This window comes from Arvicanthis niloticus, chromosome 19 (assembly GCF_011762505.2).
Source record: "Arvicanthis niloticus isolate mArvNil1 chromosome 19, mArvNil1.pat.X, whole genome shotgun sequence".
NCBI classification, from domain to species: domain Eukaryota; kingdom Metazoa; phylum Chordata; class Mammalia; order Rodentia; family Muridae; genus Arvicanthis; species Arvicanthis niloticus.
The window spans coordinates 15869546-15893762 of NC_047676.1; the positions used below are offsets into that span (position 1 = coordinate 15869546).

The 24217-nt window shown below is 34.4% G+C and overlaps 1 protein-coding gene across 6 annotated transcripts in view; it reads right to left on the reverse strand.

The window, feature by feature from the left end:
- Cdh18 (cadherin 18) overlaps positions 1 to 24217 on the reverse strand; it is a 796539-nt gene that overhangs the window by 167318 nt on the left and 605004 nt on the right. For all 6 annotated transcript variants that reach the window (XM_076916405.1, XM_034523568.2, XM_034523569.2 and 3 more), the window contains one exon: positions 16595 to 16714. In XM_076916405.1, coding sequence (XP_076772520.1) covers positions 16595 to 16714 — 120 coding nt within the window. The remainder of the gene's footprint in view (positions 1 to 16594; positions 16715 to 24217) is intronic.

The following is a 24217-nucleotide window of genomic DNA, read 5'->3' on the forward strand; positions in this document are numbered from 1 at the left end:
TATAATGTATGTTTCTTGTATTTTTATCTTTAGCTATTTTTGGCCTTTTTGTTTGTTTGTCCTTGTTTGTTTATTTCTATGTTATCTTATTTATTATGATTATAATTATTATTTTATATGTCTGTTTGTAATCTAATGAGTAAAAGAATGGATGTGGATTTAGGGAATAAAAAGAGTGAATGGTTAGGGTTAGGGACTGTTGAAGGGGAAACTGGAAATATCATAAAATATCTATTTATATATATATATACATATATGTATGTATATATGTATGTATATATATGTATATATAAATATATATGTATGTATGTATATACATATATATGTATATGTACATATATATATGAAAAGGTTAGGCTGTTGGCAACTCTGTAGGGCATTTTCTGAGATAGTGATATAATCAGAGATGGTACAGATCATTGTGCGAGTTGCTACTCGTGGACTGGTGGTTCTCGTTTCTACAAGATAGCAGGCTGAGCAAGTCATGAAGACTATGCCAGTTAGAACACTCTGCTGTGTTCTCTACATCAGCTTTTACCTCTAGAATCCTACCCTGCTTGAGTTTCTGCCTTGGCTACTCTCAATGGACTGTGACTCTAGGTGTGCCAGCCAAATAACCCAACACCCATGCCATCCAGTATTACCTCATGCCCCTCCCTCCCCAAAATAAGCCAGCAGTATTGGATTACTACAAAGCAATAGTGTTTTCCAGCTGTATTTAGGAAACTTGTAAAAATGTGGCACTATGTACATGTTCAAGGCCTACAAAATTGTAGCATAGAATGGAGAGAAAGAGACTTGACGTACTATCCAAGCTGAAGAGTTATTGTTAATTGATTGCTTATAGAAAAAGGGAGAATCAGTTTTCTTTAAGTGTGTGTCTTTTGGTAGGTGAAGTGTGCTCCAGGATTGGCCACATGGCCAGGAGTATTTGAATATATTTGGACACCGCAAATGAGTCTTGCTTGGTTAAGAGAAAGAGGCAAGGAGGAAAAAATGAGGGAGGGGGAAGAGAGAGGGGGGAGGAGGAGGGAAAGAGAAAGGAGAGGTGCCTGGGAATGAAGGCGGTGTTAATCCGGAAGAAGTGGTAGGGATGAATATTATCCAAGTTAACTGGATGAAATTCTGAAATAATTAATAAAAGTACTATTTTGAAAGAGTTGGTGGTGACAGGGATACAGAGGCTTTCATTATATGAATGTTAAGTTCTTTGGGGGAGTGGAAATCTCTAGTTAGAAAGGTGTGAAATGCAATCTTTAAGCAATGTTTGTATTTTATTTAAAAAGAATGATTGCTGTCCTGATAATAAATATACTATGTATCCTTTGAGGTAATGTTAGTGTTCCTGATATTTATCAGTGAATTTGAGGAATCCAAGTAAAATTTGAGTCCAAATAAAATTCTTATATTTGTATACACTCATATCTGAGATTTTCTTTGCTGCCTTTGGAAGAAATTGAGAATCTAAAGACATGAAAATGCAGCCCCAGCCTGAGGGAGATGAGGCATTTATGAAATTTAAGCAGCAGCTCACATCTCTCTGACACCGAGTACAGATCATCTCAAGGTATTTAACTTCTATTCCAAGTTGCTTCTGTTTTGTATACATAAAATCATTTCCAATATTGTTTCAACTTCCAGAAAATCACACAAACGATAACCGCCCATTGGCTATCTTGTTATCAGTGTTTGATGAAATTAAACTAAAGTGACCTATGTCCAGCAGGAAGTTAGTCGAGAGCCCTGAAAACTAAACATAGTGTGTTCAGACTAACATTCAGGCTGAATTCATGCTTCCTTTCAGCAATTCTTTCTAGAATTGAAATATTCAGACACACAGAAAGTGAGCTCATTCTCTCTCTATGTGGTATGCAACAGGAGTCTGAGGAGCCACTTACAATTTTAAATGAAAGTTTTATTTTATAAAAATTGGTAGGGTTGCTTATTTTTTTAAAAAAATGGGAGAAATGAAGATTATGAAACTGAAAAAAAAAGAATGTTTTAGTTATCTGTCCTTAGACATGTGAAAGATCTGAAACATTTTGAAAAATGGTGTAATTATAACATACCTGATTTTGGTCACTAGTATTATAGAGAAGTAGTGTGTTCTACCATCTAGGTTCTATTGTGTTTTACTTGTTAAAAATGTACTAATAATGATGTAAACCATGCAAATGAGTAAGGAAAGCTTTCAGGGAATTTGTAACCTAAGTTTTATTGTTCAGTTAAGGATGTACAAAATATATGGATTTATCAGTAAAATTTTATCTAGCGATTCCATGTCTCAACACTAATTTAATTAATACTGATGTCCAAAATGGCCTAGTTTATTAACATCTTTTCAGCACTAATTTTCTGGCAATCATTAGAAATGTTTTATATCTTAAGCTTATGTTATTAAAAGGAAAGTACAGGTAAATACAGATGTTCACAGCAGACTAGAGAAATAGCAAATATTGTAATATATAGTCAAGATATCATTAAATTTTAAAGAAAAATTTCAAAGGGAATAGGTGACTTTTTGTACGAAACTATGGTTAGTTTCTGTAATTTAAACAAACAATGTGAAATTGAGAATCTTTGTTCTGCACCGCAGCAGTCTTGAAAATGTTCAGTGAGTCCTCGGAAACAGAAAAGATTTCTTTTTATTCATAGGCATGGGCTTGAGAGAAGTAAGTCTAGATTTAGAATGCCTGCCTTGCATTCATCTGAACAGTAAATACTATAGTGAGTGGAAGTCATCAGATAACATCTCAGGGATCAGTTGCATGTAGCTGGATCTACATGTAGAAATAGCACAACAATGTCAATTAACTGAAAAGCAGTTGTTAACGACTATTTGAATTGTATGCACTCCTATGATTGATTTATGGCTGCTCCTCTTTCAGTTACTGAAAATGCGATTAAACACATGTAGTAGTAGTAAGGCCAGAAAGCTGTGCAGGCTCATTTTGGTCAACTTGACACAAACTAGAACCCTTTTGAAAGAGGGAACCACGGTTGAGAGAAAATTCTCCCACCTCATCATATTGGACCACTGACAACACTGTGACTCCTTGTCTTAACTTATATTAGGTGTGGAGGCAGGACAGTTCACAGAGAGAGTTGCCACCCCTGGGCAGTTGGTCCTGGGTGCTGTGTCAAAGCAGGCTAAGCAAGTCAGGAGAAGCAAGCTAATCAGTAGCTCTTCTTGGCAGCCTGAGCATCACCTGTGGCCTCTATGTCTGTGCCTTGCTTGAGTTTCTATGACGATTTCTTTCAACAACGGGCTGTGGTATTATCTACAATAAACCATCAATGGTGGTTTGATGAAACCATCCAGTGGTTGTCAGAAATGTGTCATTGAAGCAACAGGGAAGCTAGAAAGTCGGTTGAATGGAGATTCAGAAAGTAAAACCAGAGCAACAATGGAATCTGCAAAATAAGTCACTGAGAGTGAGCAGAGACCATGGCCGATACGGGTTAAAGGGTGTTATCCTTTCACATCTTAAATACGCTGCAAAATGAACCTCTTCTTATGTTCCTTTGCTGCATACTGTCTCTTACAGCTTAGAAATTACAGTTCTTCAAATATTTTCTGAATAAGACAAAGGGAGACAATATTCTATCAGTAAACGCATGCTGAGGTACACTTCTGATTTACTGTATTTCTGTTATTACAAGAGAAGATAATGTTTCAACTTTGGGGAATATTAAGTGATTTTTCTTACTATGTGTTGTTCTTATTATGTATTTACTGTCATTATATTATTAAAATGTAGTAATTACTATTTTTAAAAAGCAAAAAATGTTATTTTATTAAATATATGGATCTTGTAAAGTAAATATTAGAATCTACAGAACTTTTACAAATATATTATATAACATCCGTAGCAGAATTTTTATATTCTTACTAATTCATTAAATGAAATGAACTTGTATTTGTTAAACAAACAAAAATATCGATGAACCTTATGTGAGTAAGTAAAAATGTTGAGGTTTAGCATTCTTTTTTTTCTAATTGTGCATTTCTCTTATTTATAATTTTTGTAAAGGTTTTATGAAATTGATTGGAAAATATGCAAAGTGATTTTGAGTGAAAAAATCCCCTTTTATAATGTTTAATTAGGTGACTAGCACTGGCTTTTTCTATGGGATTCCCCTACATATTCTATTTCATTTCATACTCCTGAGTTTAATGTTCCTCTCTCCTGCCTCATTTACTCTCTTGAACTTTGTTCTATTGTCTTCCAAGTTGCCTCTTTTCTAGAGTTTTAAGATCCCCCTTCTGGTTTTCTTATCTGTGCCCTTGTTTACTCCCATGTGAATTAACAGTTAAAGGCTAGGCTAGGCTAGGATAGATGAATTGCCTTTTGAAGAGAGTGATTTGAGGCTCAAAGATTTTTTACAGTTCCATTCATTTTCCAGCAAATTTTATTTTTATTTGTGGCTAAACAAAATTCTATTGAATGAATGTACTGTATTTTCATTTTCCATTCATCTGCTTCTGAACATCTGGCCTGATTCTGTTTCTTTCCCGAGAAAGAAGAACCCACTTAAGACGAAAGGCACAGGTGCTCCTATAAAAGGATGTAGATCACATTGCCCAGAAATCACACATCTGAATTTTATGGTACCATACTTTCCATTGTTTGAATACTTTTCATAGTGATTTTCATCTATACTAGATTCCATTCTGTCGAGCAGTGGATACCGTTATTTTCTCATAGCTATACTGATATATGTTGTGATTTGGTTTCTTGATGTTTGCTATTCTGACTGGGTTGTAGTGGACCTGCAAAGTAAATTATTATCTGTTTCTTTAATGGCTAAACACATTGGAAATATAAAAATATTCATAGGTCAATTTTATTGCTTTTTTTAGTGATTCATTTTATTATTTTTAGTTATGTCTCTTTGTAGATACCTTAGTGTGGGTGTGTATAGAGGAATTCAGGGGTTGTCTGTGGCCAGAGACAAAAGACACCGTAGACACTGAAGTTACAAGTGATTGTGAGCCACTAGACATGGTCACTTGATAGAGAAGACTCAGGACTTCTGTAAGAGCAGCATATGCTGTGTTCTTGACTGCTGACCCATCTTTCCAAGTGTCCATTTTTTGTCTATTCTCTATCCATTTATTTTATTCATTGGAAAATACATTCATTAGCAGTTTGAGTCTGTGTGTGTGTGTGTGTGTGTGTGTGTGTGTGTGTGAGAGAGAGAGAGAGAGAGAGAGAGAGAGAGAGAGAGAGAGAGAGAGAGAGTATGTGAGTGTGTATGTTTCTGAGAGAATATGTGTGTTTGTGAGTGCATGTGGATTATTTTTATTGTTTGTAATTCTTTATAGATTCTGTGTATAAAACCCTTGGCTGAAAAACAGCAAGCAAAGATTTACCTTCTTCATGCAACCGATCTCTTCATTTCTTTGATAGTTTTTTTTTTTTTTTTTTTTTTTTTCGTGCAGAAGCTTTTAAGTACATGTAATTCACTTTGTCTGTACTGTCTGTGCCATTGTGGCCTCTATTCAGAAATTGATTGCCTCTGTCTATGTATAAAGAGCTTTCCCTGTATTCCTTTTTGTAATTTAAGTGTTTATAGCTTTAAATGAATATTTTTATGTAAATGAACTTATTCTATTCTTAAAATAGAACACATACTACACTTGAAATTTTCTGGATTTAATACATAGCTTAAGTAAAGTAGCAGGGTACAAAATCAATAAACCCAAATCAGGAGTTTCTTTATGTACTGAAAAATCACATTTCTGATCATGAAATCAAGGAAAATGTTCTGTTCATGGTACCTTCAACATGTGTTGGAATAAAACTGACCAAAGCACTGGAAGATCACCATAAAGGAAAGTTTAAGATGATGAAAGGTAAGTTGAAGAAGACACAAGATAATGAAATTATGTCCTCTGCTTTTGAATTAGCAGGATTTACATAGCCATCATTATCAAACATCCAAGGATATTCTTTATAGAAATATAAACAATAATTCAAGAAATCTTAAGGAAAAAGTCTCACTACGCCAGCTATCTAAAACAATTCTAACAACAAAAAAAATACAGCCCAAACCAATACATTATCTGATTTTCAAATATAATATAGATGACATTTAAAAAGAGACCATGACACTAGCCCAAAAATATACATGAAACCTAATGGCATGCAGAGCTGGAGATAAATTCACACAGCTATAGACAGTTAACTTAAAACATGCATTTAAAAAGTGGGCAGTCTTTTAAATTAATAATGCTAAGTAAAGTGGATACCCACATGCAGAAATTAGATTCCCATTTTTGAAATTATACAAATATTAATTGAAAAAACTATATGCATCTAGACTAAGTACTTCTTTTACATAATGCAATCACATTTTTCCCATTCCAGGTGACAGTATTCCAAAGGCATAAGCACCCATTATTTAAGGTTATTGAAATTTTATTAATCTTATACAGTTAAAGAGGACACAGTACTATCCAATCAGAGCTCCCAAGGTCTAAACAGACAGCTTGGGAACACATATGGAGCGATCCATGGCTCCAGCTATATATTTAGTTGAGGATGGCCTTGTCAGACATCAGTGGTAGAAGAGGGCCTAGGTCCAGGGAAGGCTGGATGCCTCAGTATGAGGAAATTCGAGGTCAGGAATGCAGGAATGGGTGGCTGGGTTGGGGTACACACTCATGGAAGTAGGAAGAGGGGGGTTGAGATAAGGGGTTTGAGGGAGAGATTGGGAAAGGGGATACTATTTAAAAGGTAACTAAATAAAATATCCAATAATAATAATAATAATAATAATAATAATAATAATAATAATAGATAATGGAACTGGCTATTGCAGTAGAGTATTTGAGACTTTTTGTCAACAATTAAATATTACCCATATTACGGAGACACCTTATAATCCTCAAGGGCAAGGTATTGTGGAAGAGGCCCAATGAACTTTAAAACAATATCTTCATAAAACCAAAAAGAGGGATGTATATTCATGCGCACAACAAATTTATTTAAATCATGTTCTGTTTAGTTTAAATTTTTAAAACAATTGGATGCCAAGGAACTTTCTGATGAATGTCAATGGTACCCCACAAATAGGCATACTTATGCTTAGGTGAAAAGGAAGGATACACTTACTGGCATATGGCATGATCCTGATCAGGTATCTAATATGGGGAGGATGGCATGTTTGTGTTTTTTCTGCAAGATGCTGAAGGATCATGGTTGGTGACAGAGTGATTGGTGAGACATGCTGATGCTGGGACAAAGAATAATGCTAACCTGTGAGCTTGCTGAGTGCCCTGACAATGGTGACTGGGAAGCTGTATTGGACATATGGTTTTTGACCCACCTATGTTTTCCTATATCCCAGAAAGGGATGAGCCATTTTGCCTCAAGCTTTTAAACCTTGTGGGACAGAGAATCAAAAAAAGAAGTTATAATGACTCTTATATTTTTTCTTAAATGTGACCAGTTATTGTCAAGTTAAAAGTACTTTTGTTCCTTCTACAGTATTTATTGTAAGCTGCATTGATTGTACACTTTCTAATTGTGTTAGTGTGTTGAAACCTGGCATGTCTGTTACAGGGTGGTCTATTAACCACTTTTGTCTTATTGCCCTGAGTATACAGAACCTTGATTTTTTTTTCTGAAAAAAAAAAAAAAAAGAAAGCTTACAAGTACGGAAAAAGAGGAGTTAGGCTTTAAACAGAAGCAAGAGGGTAGTGGGCTTCATTATTGCAGGTATAACAGCTTTAATTATATTAATTGCTAGCACCACTGCTTCTGCAATTGCTTTGACACGAGAATTTAAGACAGCTAATTTTGTTAATTATTTAGCAAAATATGTTACTAATGTGTTGAATATACAAGAGGATTTAGATAGGCATTTGGAACAACAAATTGATGCTCTTTTTCCTATTCAAATAGTTGGAAGGAGGTTCAGAGTAAGGAGCCATCTCAAGTGTCATGCCAAATACCAGTGGACTTGTGTTACTTCTAAAATTTACAATGATAGTCATTATAATTAGGAACAAGTTTAAAGCCACTTGTAGAGTATTTGGCATAATTCTAACACCTCTCAGGATATTTTAACTTTGCATAGTCAGAATATGAATTTAAAGAATGCTGTTCTGCTTATCTTTGTTGTTGCAAAAAATGCTAAAGAAATAATCTATGGCTTGAAGTTAGTATTTCCATTTTTGTCAAGCATCAAGATTGGCATATATAGCTTGATCATGCTAGCCCTTTTTGTCCTGGGAATACTTTTAATCCTGCCCATCATGTGAAAGCTTGTATTTTATATTATCATATTGGCATCCAAAGTACATGGCTTGAAACTGAAAATGGACCCCAAGACAGTTATACATTTAACAGGCTGGCAAGCCAAGGACCGGTAAGATCTGCACAGAGCCTTACCAACCTAAGACATAAGTGCATTGCTTTTGATAATGCATATTTCATGATGGGTAAGGAAGGCATTCTTGTCAGAACTACCTAAGACAGGCTCAGTCTTGTTTATGAAATAAAAAAGGAAGAGATTGGAGAGCTTTGGGGGCTACGTGGCAGAATATTGGCCAAGGACAAGGAAATGGGCTTCAGGCAGGAATCTGACATTAGGTTAGAACAAAGAAGTAATTTCAAGCAGGAATCTAAATCTTAAGCTAAAACAAGGAAGTAGGCTTCAGGCATAAAATGACTTTGGGCTAGGACAGGGAAGTAGGCTCAGATATTTTGGTCATCCTGATAAGCCCTCAGAAATAGTGATCACGGAAGTGATCATGGAACTTTGTTTATTGCCTTAATTTTTCTTTGACTATTTGTGTTTATTTTCTTGCTTGTTCCTTGACTACTTACATCTATTTTAATGCAAGTTTCGAAACCTGAAACTGACATTAATACTTGTATGTAATTAAAATGGTATAAAAGCAAAAAGGAGGAGGAGGAGGAGGAGGAGGAGGAGGAGGAGGAGGAGGAGGAGGAGGAAGAGGAGGAGGAGGAGGAGGAGGAGGAGGAATGAGATAAGATGTTTAATGGGGGGATGGAGAAATAGGATAATATCTGAAATGTAAATAATATCCAATAATAATAATTAATTAATTAATTAATAAAACAAAAAAGAAAAAAGAAAGCAAGCTGAAGCAAGCCAGTAAGTAACATCCCTCTGTAGGGAAAAGCTGAAGGCCCACAGCATGAGCATGGATATCTGAATCTTGTTGGGCAGTTGGTGATTCCCACTACTCCAAAGAGACTGAAGTGCATGGGGTGCCCCCGGGTGGGGAGTGAACTCAGCCTGATTCCTCAGGGGCAAAGGTCTCTTGAGTGGGGACCCCAGGCCTGGAGGTGACCCTGGGTCGATTGATCTCAATTCTGGGGCTCCGGGAGCTCTGGGGCTCTGGGAGGCCACAGGAGAACAGAGGCAAGGAGTGTGAGCAGGTGCTGTGCTGGCCTGTTTGCCAGAGAGACAAGGGGAAAAGAGAGGGCTCTGGCAGTGCCCTGCAGGAAGTGCTTGCTTGTTCTACTGAACAGCACCTCCCATGGCTGGAATGCAGAGAAGTCCTCCATGACTACAGCAGGACAGTAGGCCCCAATAACCTGAGAAAGTCCAGGGTTCCCAGAGTTTCATTGACATGGAGAGTGATAGATGGTCTGGATATGCACCCCCCACTTAAGCCAAAAGGACCGGACTTAAATAGGGAGGGAGGGGGAGGGACTGGGAAAAATACTTAATTAGTTATGCCTTCTGGCCTTTTGGTATCTCATTAATGTGAAAAGCTCTTGAGGCTGAAGCCTGTAGTCAAGCTCTCTACCTGTGTAGGGTGATACTTCTTTGGGAGGGGCTGCATAGCCTACGTGACTGAATGGCACAGATCAAATGGAGATCTATGCCATGTGTTAAGAGCCTGGATTCTGGGAGTCTGGTGGAATAAATGCCTGTCCTTGCAGGGTCTCCAGGCTATTCCAGCCAGTGCTTCTACCAAAAACCAAGACCCCTTTTATGGCCCCACATCCCTCCATGGCCTCTGCATCAGCTCCTGCTTCCTGACCTGTTTGATTTCCAGTCCTAACTTCCTTTGGTGATGAACAGCAATGTGGAAGTGCAAGCTGAATAAATCTTTTTCTACCCAACTTGCTTCTTGGTCATGATATTTGTGTAGGAATAGTAACACTGACTAACACACTTTGCTAAAAGCATTTCACTAACTTTGTCAAAATATCGAGATAGACATTCTAAATTTATATGTAGTGCAACTGTAATGTAAATATTTCTGGAATATTTATAATTGAATAAATATTAAATTACACATTTGTATCAATGCATAAATTATCCACAAAATTATTTTAAAGTGTATAATTTCTTTTAAGATATTAAAAAATTAAACGTACATTTATGTCATATTGAAATTTTTAAACAAATTAATTGTAAAATGAATCTCTTGAGTGCAAAGTAAAAGCCAAGAGATTTTCATCACTAAATGCATAATAAGCTACAGATCAGTCATTAGTGATACGATATGAGTGTTTGATACTATAGTTTATCACTAAGTAGAAGGCTCATTAATGTACTACGGAGAATCATGAGCAAGATGTAATTTCTGCAAAAGTGTGATATTAACAAGAAATTTGATATTCAGTGTTTGTTTTTATTTAATATCAAACTGCAAACAACATTTAAGTGTTAAAAAACACTATGAGTGGTAAACGCAAGTGTATGTACTGCTCTGTATAAAATTAATATAAAGCATTAAAACTATATTACTTTTATACACTTGAATATTAAACATGATATGTATAAATTCACTATTTTCATCTGCTTACATGTTATAAATAAATATGCTTGCCTAAATTAGGATGTATGTGTATATATATACATACATATATATGTATGTATATATATGTGTATATATATATATATATATATATATAATGAAATGATACAAACAGTTACAATTCAACTTCATAGAATAGAAATAAAGATGGAAACAAAACATTTTGACTATTTTATTTAGTATCAAAAGCCAACTGTATCATGTATGCAAATATATGGATGATATAAATGTAGACTGACAGAATACATACTCAGCATATTTTAATAAAGTGTACATCAATCTCACCTCACATGTGGTAAGCATGTGGTAAAGGGTTCTTACATTATCCTTTATTCCTGACTTCAGTTTGTATTTAGATTTTTAAATTTCCTGAACTGATCATCAGGGAATTGGATGTGTTTGAGGCATAGACATATCTTGAATACCTTCATGAAAAATAACATGGAGTGCCTTCTGTTGCTAGTTGTGAAACATTCAATAAAAAGAACCATTAGGTCACAAACAAATGAAGGTTCATGGATAGAATTCATTGCCATTTAAAAATTGCACACTTCTGCTGGGTCTGATACTTAGATTCTGCTCCTAAGGCACTGGAATGATATCTCTTGATTTCTACTTCTTCGAAGTAGGTAGTGAAACTAGATTCTATGTGAAGCCAATTGATTATTCAGCCATTGCTCTCTGCATCTGATAGGAACACAGATATTTTCAGCATAATTGTTTACTTTTAATGATATTGACACTAAATGACAAGACTGAGATTGAGATCTCTGTTGAGTAAAGACAATGAAACTTCCAGATTCCATTCTAAGATACTCCAACCACAACCATTTTACGCAAATATTTTACTAAAGGATTTCTGCTTGGAATAATGGTAAACATTTCTATTTGCTTATTTCTACATGAATGCTTCATTAATATTAATATATCATAGGTAGTATACTTTTGATATTGTGTTGCAATAAGCTTTCTATTTTTCAAGTGGTAACTAATGTTTATAATATTACTTCAGTAGGTGCTCTTCAGTTGTCTTATGTACTAAGGAACATTATACCAATTATAATAAAGGTACACAGTTTATAAATTATTTATAGGAGTTTTGGTTCATAATACAAAGTAATGGAATTCAATTTAAATTCCTATATATTATTAAAATATGTATGTAATATGTTTAATATATAATATTAAAATATCAATGAATATGTAATTATGACTTATAAGTCATAATTCATATCTTTGGATACAGGTATTAGTCCATGATTTCTAAAACACAAAAACACAGTGTCGTTGAAACTCATTATTATAAAGTCAAAGTGACTATCAAAATGTACCACTTATGTAATGATAACAAGGATATATCAGTACTAATTTTAATGATAAACACTGAAATCTCAGTGTTATTTGGACACAAACGTTATGCATTATTATAATTGCTCTTCAATAAAAGTAATTGGAAATGTGTTCAGATGATCATTCAATTACGAGAACGAAATTAAGTGAACTATTAAAGCACACCTTTGTAAATGACTAGAACTCCCATGCTCCTTATACAACATCCTGCTGTAGCACCTGATTCTCTAATTTTCACTATGTCTGTTTGGATTATATTCCTGCTATTGTGAAGCACAATTACAACTATAGCCATTAGTTCTCAACATGTTTAATTATAAGGTAATAAGGTTTTTAAGGACAAGTACTCCAAAAGTGGAAGCTTTGAAGAGAATAATGGGTATTTATCTTAGAACTCTTCTTAGCATTTTCTACAATAAGTGCCTGACACATCATCTGACCAAATACAACTTTAAACTTACTTTGTTTCATTGCTGACATCTTATGTAGGAAATAGACTCACAGGTCCCATGATGCTTTAACCAGGGAAATACTAATATTAACACAAACCACTATAGAAGCATGCATTTCATTTATTGTATGACATATTTTAAAGAAAAGAAAGTGGTGGAGACCTAATACAATTTTAATCATTAGAAACTCTATTAAGAGTCTATGCATACTTAAAATAAAATTTTGTCTTATTTTCTTGACTAACCTGTTAAGATATATAGCTCTACCCAAATTCTAATGGTGTTTCAATGTTTTGTCACTGAAGGTGTGCTAAGAACTGCTATAAAAACCAAATTAAAGCAGCCTGCAGAGGCATAAAAACATCACCTTCAAAGTCTGCTTTGCCTACACAAGTTCCTACTCACCCTCATTTGCATGTACCCACACATAAACACATGCAACTATTCATACAGTATGATATACACATGGGTTTAACCTTTGTTAACGAATAATAGTCATAATAAGAGCACTAGAGTTTTAAATACAATCAGTTCAGGGTGCCTTTATTTCAATTTATTATTAAGTAAATAATATATTTCTATAAGTAAGCATTTGACCTACAGAAAGTAAATGGTCTGAAGATTTATTTGTGTGTGTATGTATGTGTGTGTACACACAATATAAAACATAGCATTGCTACATTTTATAAAATTATTTCTTCTATCTAGAGACTTCTATCTTTAAAGTAGAAATTTACTTTTCTTCTATTTAACAAAAACATGATGTAGAGGAAACAAGCAAATGAGGACCACTTATAGCAAATAGCAAAGTAGTTCAGATTTTCAGCTGAATAATAATATAAATAACCATACAGGGGCATTTTTCTTGCAACATTTTATAACCAGGTTGATGAGAATTTTTCCCTTATTATTTAGTAATATCTTGAAACTACAATAATTTGAATGTCACATAATTCATGTAATACTAAGGGTGTTTGTTTATAATGTTCATCTTTTAACTTCATTGCTGAAATATTTAACTATAATGAATTTTCCAAAAAATATGCATACATGAATGTTTTCATGTGTATTGATTTTTTTTTTCATGTACACCTGTTTCTTTGAGTACAGGCTTTACATAGTTGCATTTGGGAAAGTAGGAGATAGAGAATGTTTCAAGTCTGCTCCTGGCAGTGAATTCAAATACTGGATCACCTTATGGAAAGGGACGCAGATTACCTAGTCATACCCTCTTATACACAAGATGATAAAATCCAATCACAATAATGTTGTTTCACTAGGTACTGAAAATGTTTTTAAGGACCAGAGTCTCCTTAGTGGTATGCACTTCATTATATATGATTGTTAGAAACCAACATGATTTAAACCTTAAGCTAAAGAAGAATTCCTTTAACAAATAAAACCTCCATTACCAGGCACTAGAAACCTTCCTTTGAATGGTTGGGCAGGGTAGTCCAAGTAACTGTCAAAAAAATATAGACTATTAATATTCCACTTGTTTTTCTCTTGGAGATTTAAGGTAAGCCTTTATTGTTGAAGACATTGAATATTCAAAAGACAGGACCTTAAAAATTACAGCTACATATGATATGAATACCTCCTTCTTGCAATGTCTTTTCCAGGGTTCAAAAATTGCTTATGCAAGCTTTCAAAGGCTGTTCTATCCAACAGCAAAAATTATGAATCACAGAAATGACCAGGCGGGCAAGATATCTACAAGGAAAGTAAGTGACAATCCCTTAATGGTATCTAATAATGGTCTAACTGGACTGAAGCTCAGCCAGCAGTAAGGAATTTAGCATCATGCTTGGTGCTAAAAATATCATCAACTTTCCAGGGATTGACAGGTCATAGACTTTGGAAAGTAATCTGCTTCTACCAATTTGCTACACCATCATAACACCCAATTTTATTCTTAATTTTATCCTTACAAGCATAAAAAAGAGCATCTGTCCTCCTACAATTCAAAAAGGCTTCTCTTTACAGCAAAGAGATATAACCACAGCAACCATAAGTAGACACCATACATAGATCATCAGATCTTGGGAAAACCCAGCCCTAATGAATTCACCTACTATTACAGCTTTTGTATCTATGGTGCAGGAAATGATTCCTTAAAGGGAGCAAATGACTGTTAGAGACTGAATATCAAAAAGCCTGATGTGAAAGACACTGCAAGAAACAACTGCATAAACAATAAACATGCTAAAAGTTTATGTGTTCCTACTCTAAGACGAAAACAACCCACAAAGCAACCAAGCAAGCAATTAACCAAGCAATCCAACAAACAAAAAACCTAGAGACAAATAATGACCAATGGCAGAGGGAGAGGTAAGCCCTCATAAAAATGAACCCATTGCTCTCCATTATGAATGAGTCCTCTTAACCATCAACCAATACAGAGTTGTCAGAGATGAAACACAACATGCACACACACACACACACAGAGAGAGAGAGAGAGAGAGAGAGAGAGAGAGAGAGAGAGAGAGAGAAAGTGAGAGAGAGAGAGGCACAGAGAGGCAGAAACACAGACACAAAGACACAGAGACACAGAAGGGAGAGACAAACTTCAAGAAATTTAGCTAATTATGTTTAGATGTTTGTGCATGCACATACATAAACATACACATGTTTGTAAAAATAATAATGAAGAAAATTTATCAATTTGCTGCAAATTGAGGAAGAAGCACTGGAAGGGTTGGTACAAAGTACCTGGGGGTAACAGGTTGGGGAAAAGAGAAGAGAGAAATGATGTTGTTATGAATTTAATTATAAATGTGTTAAATAGATACATAAATTGATTTCTTATTGGCTATGTAATATAATGTTTTAAAGGAAACATGTATGAATATGCATATCTTCCTTGGTCATACCTACAAGGCTAATTTTCCATAAAGATTCCATGTTAACTGAGTCAGAGTGCATCCATGTCAATCCCATGTTAACTGTGACAGAGTATATCCATGAAGGCTCTATGTTAACTGAGAGTACAACATCGATAAAGGATCCATATTAACTAAGTTATGGTACATACATGAAGATACCATATTAACGATGAGAGAGTGCATCTAGTTTGATCATAATGAACTCAGGGGCCTGCTAGAACCTCGCAGATCTTTTCTTTCACAATGTATTTTGAAATTCTTTAAAATTGGAACCTTTGAGGGTCACATGTTAAATATCAAAACATTTACTTAAGTTAAAAACAGGTAATTAGTTCACTTGTTTTACCATGAAGACATAATTTAGCCAGGACATGTGCTGTTTATGTCTTATGTAGCAGAGTGATAAAACAATAGGCTATGAAGTACTGTTCATTCAAATGGTGGGATGAAATAATGTCAGTATTTACCAGAATTAAAAAAAAGAGGAGAGAATTCATATGTTTACCCGAGTTTTTATATATATAAAAAAAAGATACTTAAGAATGTTGGTTATTATCTTAAATTTCTTTAATTAAACAAACATTAGGTGGCTGGAAAATTTCTAATTCAGAAAAGTAAATCCAAGCCTAAGACATAGAAGTTGCTCATGGAAATGTATATCATATACTTATATTTAGTTTGCATATACATATATACATGCATAATTTCATGTATGCATGAGTAACCAAGCATATATCTAACAACCAAATTCTTAAGAAAGTATTAGAAATTCTAGTAAATATTTTCCCATCTTTGATAGAAAATTAAAAGTAATATATGAATCAAAACATGTTTAGAAATATTATTCTATTAATATAATGTTCCATATGTCTTTTATAAAGAGTGTATTTTAAATGTTACAGTAATATTCAATGGTAAATTTTAATGGGTAGGCATAATAGAAATAAACACACATCGTTATATTTAAACTGCATTAAAATTGAAATTTTAATGGTATTTAATGTCACTAATTATGAGAAAAATAAACAGAAAAGAGAATCATTTTGTTTTACTGATGGAGTCGCTTGCACACCAATGTGCACAAATGCACTAACCTGTTTTAGGATCTACAGAGAAATAAGGTTGTCCTTGCAGGATACTGTAAACAACTCGAGCACTGTTTCCATAGGTCGGGTCATCTGCATCTGTAGCCGTCACCTGTAGAACAGAGGTACCTGTGCATTCAGGAAAACAAATTTTAGTGTGTGATGGCATTTACCATAGAACTCATTTGAACACAATAAAAGGGTTTGATACAATTTCAATACAGTGCTATGTCCTATAAAATGTAATTCTCCTTTTTAAGATTCATTTTCATTTTAAGTTTTATTTATGTGTGTGTGAGAGCATGTGTGTATGTGTGTTTATGTGTTTGTATGTGGAGGTGCCCACAAAGCAGAAGATGGCATTGGATACTTGGGACCTGGAGTCACAGGCTATTTTGAACAAACCAACGTGGGCATTGAAAATTAACCTCTTGGCAACTAAGGCACTTATCCAGGCCCCTGAAAATTACTTCTCAAATTTGTGTAACAAATATATGGTTTATCTTCTCCCCATGCTATCAAGAACATATGACCTCAAATGAAAATAGTTGCTAAATGTTGTATTATAATAGCTTATGTAAAAACAACATTGAGAAAGGTTTTTTGATGTTTGTAGCTAGAATGTGCTTTTGTTGATGCCCATATATTGAGTAATATTGTTTCGTTAAATCAAGAATGCAATGAAGTTATATAATTAATGCTTTATAAAAAATTCTTAAAAGCAAAGATGAGATAGTATGCAATTAAATTCAGTAGATGGACAGATGATATTATCAATGACACTAAACTAACCAATCAACCCATTTTGTAGCAAATACATGCATTTGCATATATATGTATATATTTTTGCATACCTTGCCTGAACTACTGAGTTGCACACTGCAATTATCTATTCAAACTTTGTTTTATTTTGTAGAGTTTATATACTATGAACACAATTGTCTCTCTAAAATAGGTACTATATTTAGTTTTTGAAATGCAGACTCTTTAATGTAATTAATAAATATCACTGTAATATTTGCAATACTATCTCTGTAAATATGTATTATCCTGATTTCTTTTACCTTATACTTTGTGAATAACTTATATCATTATATATACATATGTAGATATACATATATATACACAGAAATTGTTCTTAAATAAAATTTATTTTCAAGTAAATGACAAAAACCTATTAAGGGTTATTCAACTTTATGATTAATGAGTAAATACTCTCTTTATGAATTTAGTTTTACTAATTATCCACTAGAAAAATATGTAATACTTCAAACTGTATGTCAACAAAAAATATTGTCACAACCAAAATAGCCTTTATGAAATTTCATATTGACTCTGTTCTTGAATACACAAGTATAATAATTTTTGGTATTAAATTTTGTAAAGATTTATGTGCTAATATTAGTGCTATTGCGAAATTCTTATTTACATGTTGAAATCCAAACACAAGTTTAAAAAAAGCTTACTCTGGGTCTTTAAAAGATCCTAGAAATCATGAAGGTTTAGTAAAGTTTCACTTACACTGTTTTATTTGCAACATAAGTGCCTATGAATGTCTAATAACATAGTACAATTTTAAGTCACAAAGTTTATTTCCACAGTGAGAATGTGAGAAAAATATAAAAAGATGTAGACTTGGTTATGTCTAAAAATGATCTTAAATTGCATATTATTTCAATACACATGGAGGTAAATCTTGACAGGAGCTCAGTGAAATACATGATACACACAGTTGTGTCAGGAAATATGAGGATATGTTTGTCTTTTCTACAACAAAATTCATGAGTGTATTACGATCCAGCAAATTGTGCATAGGAACTCATGCCAAGTGGTTAATTCCATTATTATATTAAAAAACAATTAATAAACATTTGCAGAACAACTGTTTGTCATAGTTATATCCTAGAATTAGCCCAAGTGTCTTTTCATGCAACAATCATTAAACTATTGGTTCATTATAATGTAGCATTTTTACTCGATAAAGAAAAAAATATAAATTGCCACTAATGTATATGCTTGCTGAATAGACTCAAATTTAAAAAGTAAATCTTATATAACTTTATCTGTTGTATTATTTCATTCATATGATGTTGGAATAACAGAATTTTCAGAATTCACCCAAATCATAAGACCTGAAGATATGGACAATAGGAAGTAGGTTTATATTATAAGAAGGGAAAACTTACAGTGTTGAAAGTGTTAAGTATTTTGATAATCATGATTTAGTGTATGATGTATTTGTATCCTCCACAATAACAAATGCCTAAGAGGCAATACATGGTGAATGAGAACCAGAAATGAAGCAAGTGGTAAAAACTTTGTTCACACTAGACTATTCTTGGGGCTATCATGGCCCTGAAAAATCTCTGTGTCCTATGTCTAGTTTCTGCTGCTGTGAGACAAAAATCCTTCTATTATGTAAGCCACCTATTTACAGAACAATGAAACATTGAATGCAGGCCTTTGCAGTTTCTGGTGAATAAATGGCCCAGTCCTTATTATTGATGGTTGAATTCCTTCAAGACTATAAACTTAAAAACCACGAAGAAAATAATAAATAATTCTCTATGACATTTGATTCCAACTACATTGCTGAGTGAGATCAAATAAAAATGAATGTTGTCATTTGTTGACTGAATTTGATTCAGATTAATAGTTTCAGAGAAAGAGATATTATTAGTGGTCCACTTTTCAATCTTGTAAAAGAAATTAATGGATAAGTTATATTAGTCACTTTAATGAACAACATTGGTTTTCTTTAAATGTTTCTATGAAAAAAATCAAGTTTTTTTTTAAAAAAATCTTACTGTTGTTGTATTCATTTTATGCATGTGTTAGACAGCAAGTGAGTGGAGATGAGAGCATCAGTGGGAGAAATGCTTCCCTCAGCACTTCTTGCTGTCAATAATCATTCTCTTGCAGTGGACTCAGCAATCCCGTCACTCAAAGTTTGTACCATTGTGTCCATGGTAAAATGGAGAGAATTTTCAGATATCCGATGGAAAGATATGTAGAATAAGGTCTAAAATTGAACTAATCTGTCAGAATATTGACTAGGGAATCCAACATTCTCTGAGAGTTATTTTGCTCTGACTAATACCTATTAAGACTACCTCACATCCCCTGCCACACTTATTTTTCCTTAAAGAAATCCTGCCTAAGTTTATGGAAACATGTTCCATTTGCAGAGCTCTTCTATTGAAAACAGCAACTCAGGAGACACTGTACTCTGAAGTACATAAGCCATTTCTCACACAGGGTTTTATTCTCAGCCTTTCCTGTGGCACATTCTTGCGGTTCACAGTCTAGGGATTAGTTCCTCTCAGCTGATGTTTTATACAAATCTGAACCGATTTAAATACATAGGGGAAAAAAAGCTTTCAAAATACCTTCTTTACAATAAAACTTAAGTCCTTTTCTTCCTCTGGGGAATCAGCTGTGTCACTCCCAGTACTTGGCTTCTCTTTGTTCTGGTGCTTTTTAAATAGCACACATTTTATCAACTTGCATATTAATGAGAAGCGATTGAGTGTACCTTTTTGAAAGTCCCTAAAGACCAATTTAACATATTTAATAAGGCATTTGAATACTAAGCAAATACTCTCTGAAATTGCCAACTGCTACACATGACATGTCAGAGTTCACAACTCTGTTATAATCCCAAGTGAATTGATGCTGAGAAAATACTTTGGATAAAAATAAGTATAAGATTTCTGGAGGCTGAAATCACTTCTCTGGAGGAAGCTCTTAAGGCTTACATTTTAGAAGACTGGCCCAGGCTTTTGGAGAATGCAAAAACCTTTAAGACTCAGCGTAAATTTAGTGCTAAACAGGAATACTAGAATTTCAGCAACAAACTAATGGCAGTGACCTTTAGCCATTGTGTAGTAAGGCCACACTTTATTCATCTAACAGTTATAATTTATATATATATATATATATATATATATATATATATATGATAAAAGTTATGACACATCTGTGGTGAGTAACAACCAACCAAAAAGATAAATCACTATTTTTGGATCTGGCAGATGGACATCTTGCTTACTTACTGCAGAGCTTAATGACCTGAAATATATTCTCTAAACCCATGTGGCGGAAAGAGAATCAAGTCCTGTAAATTTTCCTGTTTCTTTCTTATGATGCTCCATGTTCACATTCATGTTACACACATACACACACACACACACACACACACACACACACACACACACACATTTTATTCTACCTATATGCTTAAGTAATTAATGGCCACTCTTTTGTTGTTATTATTTTAATTTACATGATTATTGAACTATCTAATATAATATTTCTCATTAGATAATTCAACAATTTGACAATTTGATAATTCAGTTTTATATTCTCTTCTTTAAATAAAAAAGTTACTCAATAATATTATATGTATTATGTTAATGGGATGTGAAAAGGCCATTCCTGTAAGCCACTTAATTTAATAATTCAATCAATATGTAGTGAATGTGGTATCTAATTTTTAAAAAGATACAATGTTGAGATTTTAAAACGCTATACCATTCAAACATATCTATTCTGAAAATCTTCTATTTTATCAATGGCCCTACACAGGCATAATTTCCTGCCTCTCTTTAAACTCTTTCATTTTGTTTCTGACATTTTCTGCAATATATATCTTAATGAAACTTAATCACATTTCAGTTGCATATATCTGAATAAAGGCAAGTATATTATTCTACTCTTTAGGCAAAATGCAACACCATACATATACTTTTACAAATGAATCTCTGGAGTTGGATATCAAGATAAAGTATGTGCTAAATATATGGCTCAGTACTTCTTGTCCTACTTGAGGACCTGGGTTCAATTCCCAGTACCAAGGTCAGGCAACACACAGCCTCTTTTAACTCCAGATTCAAAGCGATCTGATATTTCTACCTTTGCCTCTCAGAATACTTGCAATCACATGCACAACCTACACACAGACAAATACAAGCACACATATAACATAAAAAAGTGTGTCTTTATAATAGAGGTAGATAACATTAAACTTTTCCTGCAACTTCGTACAATGCATATGATTTTCTTTTTCCTACAGAGGAACTTACTGTAGTAGAAGTAATGAGATCAATCATATGCTCGTCATTCTCACTGATTCTATCAGTAACATTTTCATATGCTGAAAGATAAGTTAATTTGTTGGTCCTTGACTCTCTTTCCCATAATGTAACTCCTGTCATTGGTGTCCATTGGCATTCAGGAGCAACTGAAAAGGGGAAAATTATAAAGCAAGAGATTGTCCCCACACATACTCTGAAAGCCCCTCTCACCATTTCCCGCTTCTCCCTTTCTTCATGGATTATTGTAGTAATTACTTAAAAAATGGCTTCAGGCAAGCCAACTGTCTAGGCTGCGATGGCTTTGCCTAGCTCAGCCACCAGGTTGCATGGCCAGACACCACATGTGCGCTGCAGCTAGAAACAAGTCAGAAACACCAGCCCTGCCACCCACAAGATGCCAGTGTGGGGGGAGATGGCTCAATCTCCCACTCTGTCTCCTCAAGGCTGGGCAGTTCCTGGGCCATCCCGCCAACCACATGGGCTCGGTACAGATGAGACTCTAATGCTTAGATTACCCTAAGGCTTATATATTTAGTAATGATCAATAACAAGATACCCTTACAATCAGAGGTGTAACCCAATACCCAACCTAGATATACATTTGACTGCTACAGACAACCTAACACCAGCCTCCATGACCCCGTCTCTCATGTTTCTGTCTTAGCTCTTCCTCTTTCTTTTCCTCTTCCTCCCTTACTCTTTCTCTTCCTCCCTTACTCCTCCCACCCTAGCTCCTCCTACAATGGATAGCCTTTGGAGCAGGGCTTGTTAACATTCCTTCTAGACTCTGCCCCACAATTACCTGGCAATATCCAGGTATGCCTGACTCAATATACAAGGGACTGTTTAGTAGGTGGTTTAGTCTTTTGACCTAAGAGTATAAATGTAGAGACCCAGGGTTCCAACTGCATATGTAGCAGAGGATTGCCTTATCTGGCATCAATGGGAGGGGAGGCCCTTGGTCCTATGGAGGATTGATGACCCATTGTAGGGGAATGTTAGGGTACTGAGGAGATAGTGGGTGGTTGGATGGGGAGCACCTTCATAGAAGTGGGGAAAACAGGGGAGGTGATGGAGGTTTGTGGAGGGGAAACTGGGAAGAGGGATAACATTTCAAAAATAAAAATAATAAAAATTGAAAAAGAAAAAAGAAAAATTCATTCTACTTCTGCCATGCTGTTGAAGTAAATATTTTTCAAGATTATATAGATGAATTGAGAATCTTTCTCATTCAGTTTTAGATTTCTTGATTAGAATTGTTAGGGTCCGTGAATCTTTGAAGAATGATATCCCAGATTCAAATAGTATGCAAAAGCAAATAACATTTATTCTTGCATGTAGCTTCCCAATTCCGTTGTGATGGAAAGATCCCAACTGAATTCTTAGATTCAGTTTTAGAGACAAAATGAGGATCATTAGAGAGGGATTATGGTGGAAGATGGCTGCACTTAGAAATGAATGCTGAAATGTTCTCTAAAGGCATGGAAGTTTATCAAGAATTAGGTCATCTTTAACAATATATATATACATTGAATAGTTTTTGGTTCTCTATCAAAAAGAGAGGGGTCCTTAGCCCCTCCTCACTCTTATTCCCCTGCCCTCTTACTCTCCTACCCTCCTACACTTATTGTCTCTTTCCCTTCTCTCTCCATTGCCCCCACTTTCCTTTGCGCTCTCTCTCTCTCTCTCTCTCTCTCTCTCTCTCTCTCTCTCTCTCTCTCTGTATGTGTGTGTGTTCCTGTACTCCCTCAACTCCCCCATGCCCTAAACAAACTCCATCCCATACTATATCACTCATATGGGTGGTATCTCAGGGAGAAGAGATGATTCAGCATGCCCTGAGAGGCACCTCCTTCACCTCATCATACCCCGCCTCTACAAAACATATTCTGGCTCTTTCTTTTTTAGGAAACACAACAGTGATGGTATTTTTCAATTGTTATATGTCCTTCACAATCTTTTTTTTCCTATTTTTCACTCTATATGTCTCATCTGTTTGGTCATAGTGTAGTACAGCCTCGAGATCCACAATCACTGTACAGAGATTATTTTCACTGGTCTCACATTATACTACTTTTCCATTAAACGTTTTACATATTTTTCCATTCTCTGTATTATATTGTTGTAACTGGTCATAAATATATGTTTTATTGAGCATTGATTGGTGAAGAAAATATTAGCATATCACTTCCTAAAATTTACCAACCACCTACCAATATGAATGTGTATACTCTGATAACTGTGTACTCACAGAACACAGGCAATATAAAACTGATATTCTATAATCTACCATAATATGAAGCCTAATTTAGCATATAAATCTTATGCTTTCCACATTCAAATTATTAAATTGTTCTGTGTATTAGAATCTGGCAGATATTTTGTGACCATATCAGTATATAAATATAAATAATTAACTTTATAGAAAGATACTGTATGATATGGAGAAAGCAAATTCCCTCACATATTTGAAGTTGAAAAAATAAAGTTGCCCATAAAATATTGACAGTTTTAGAAAATTGGAATGCTTTAGAAT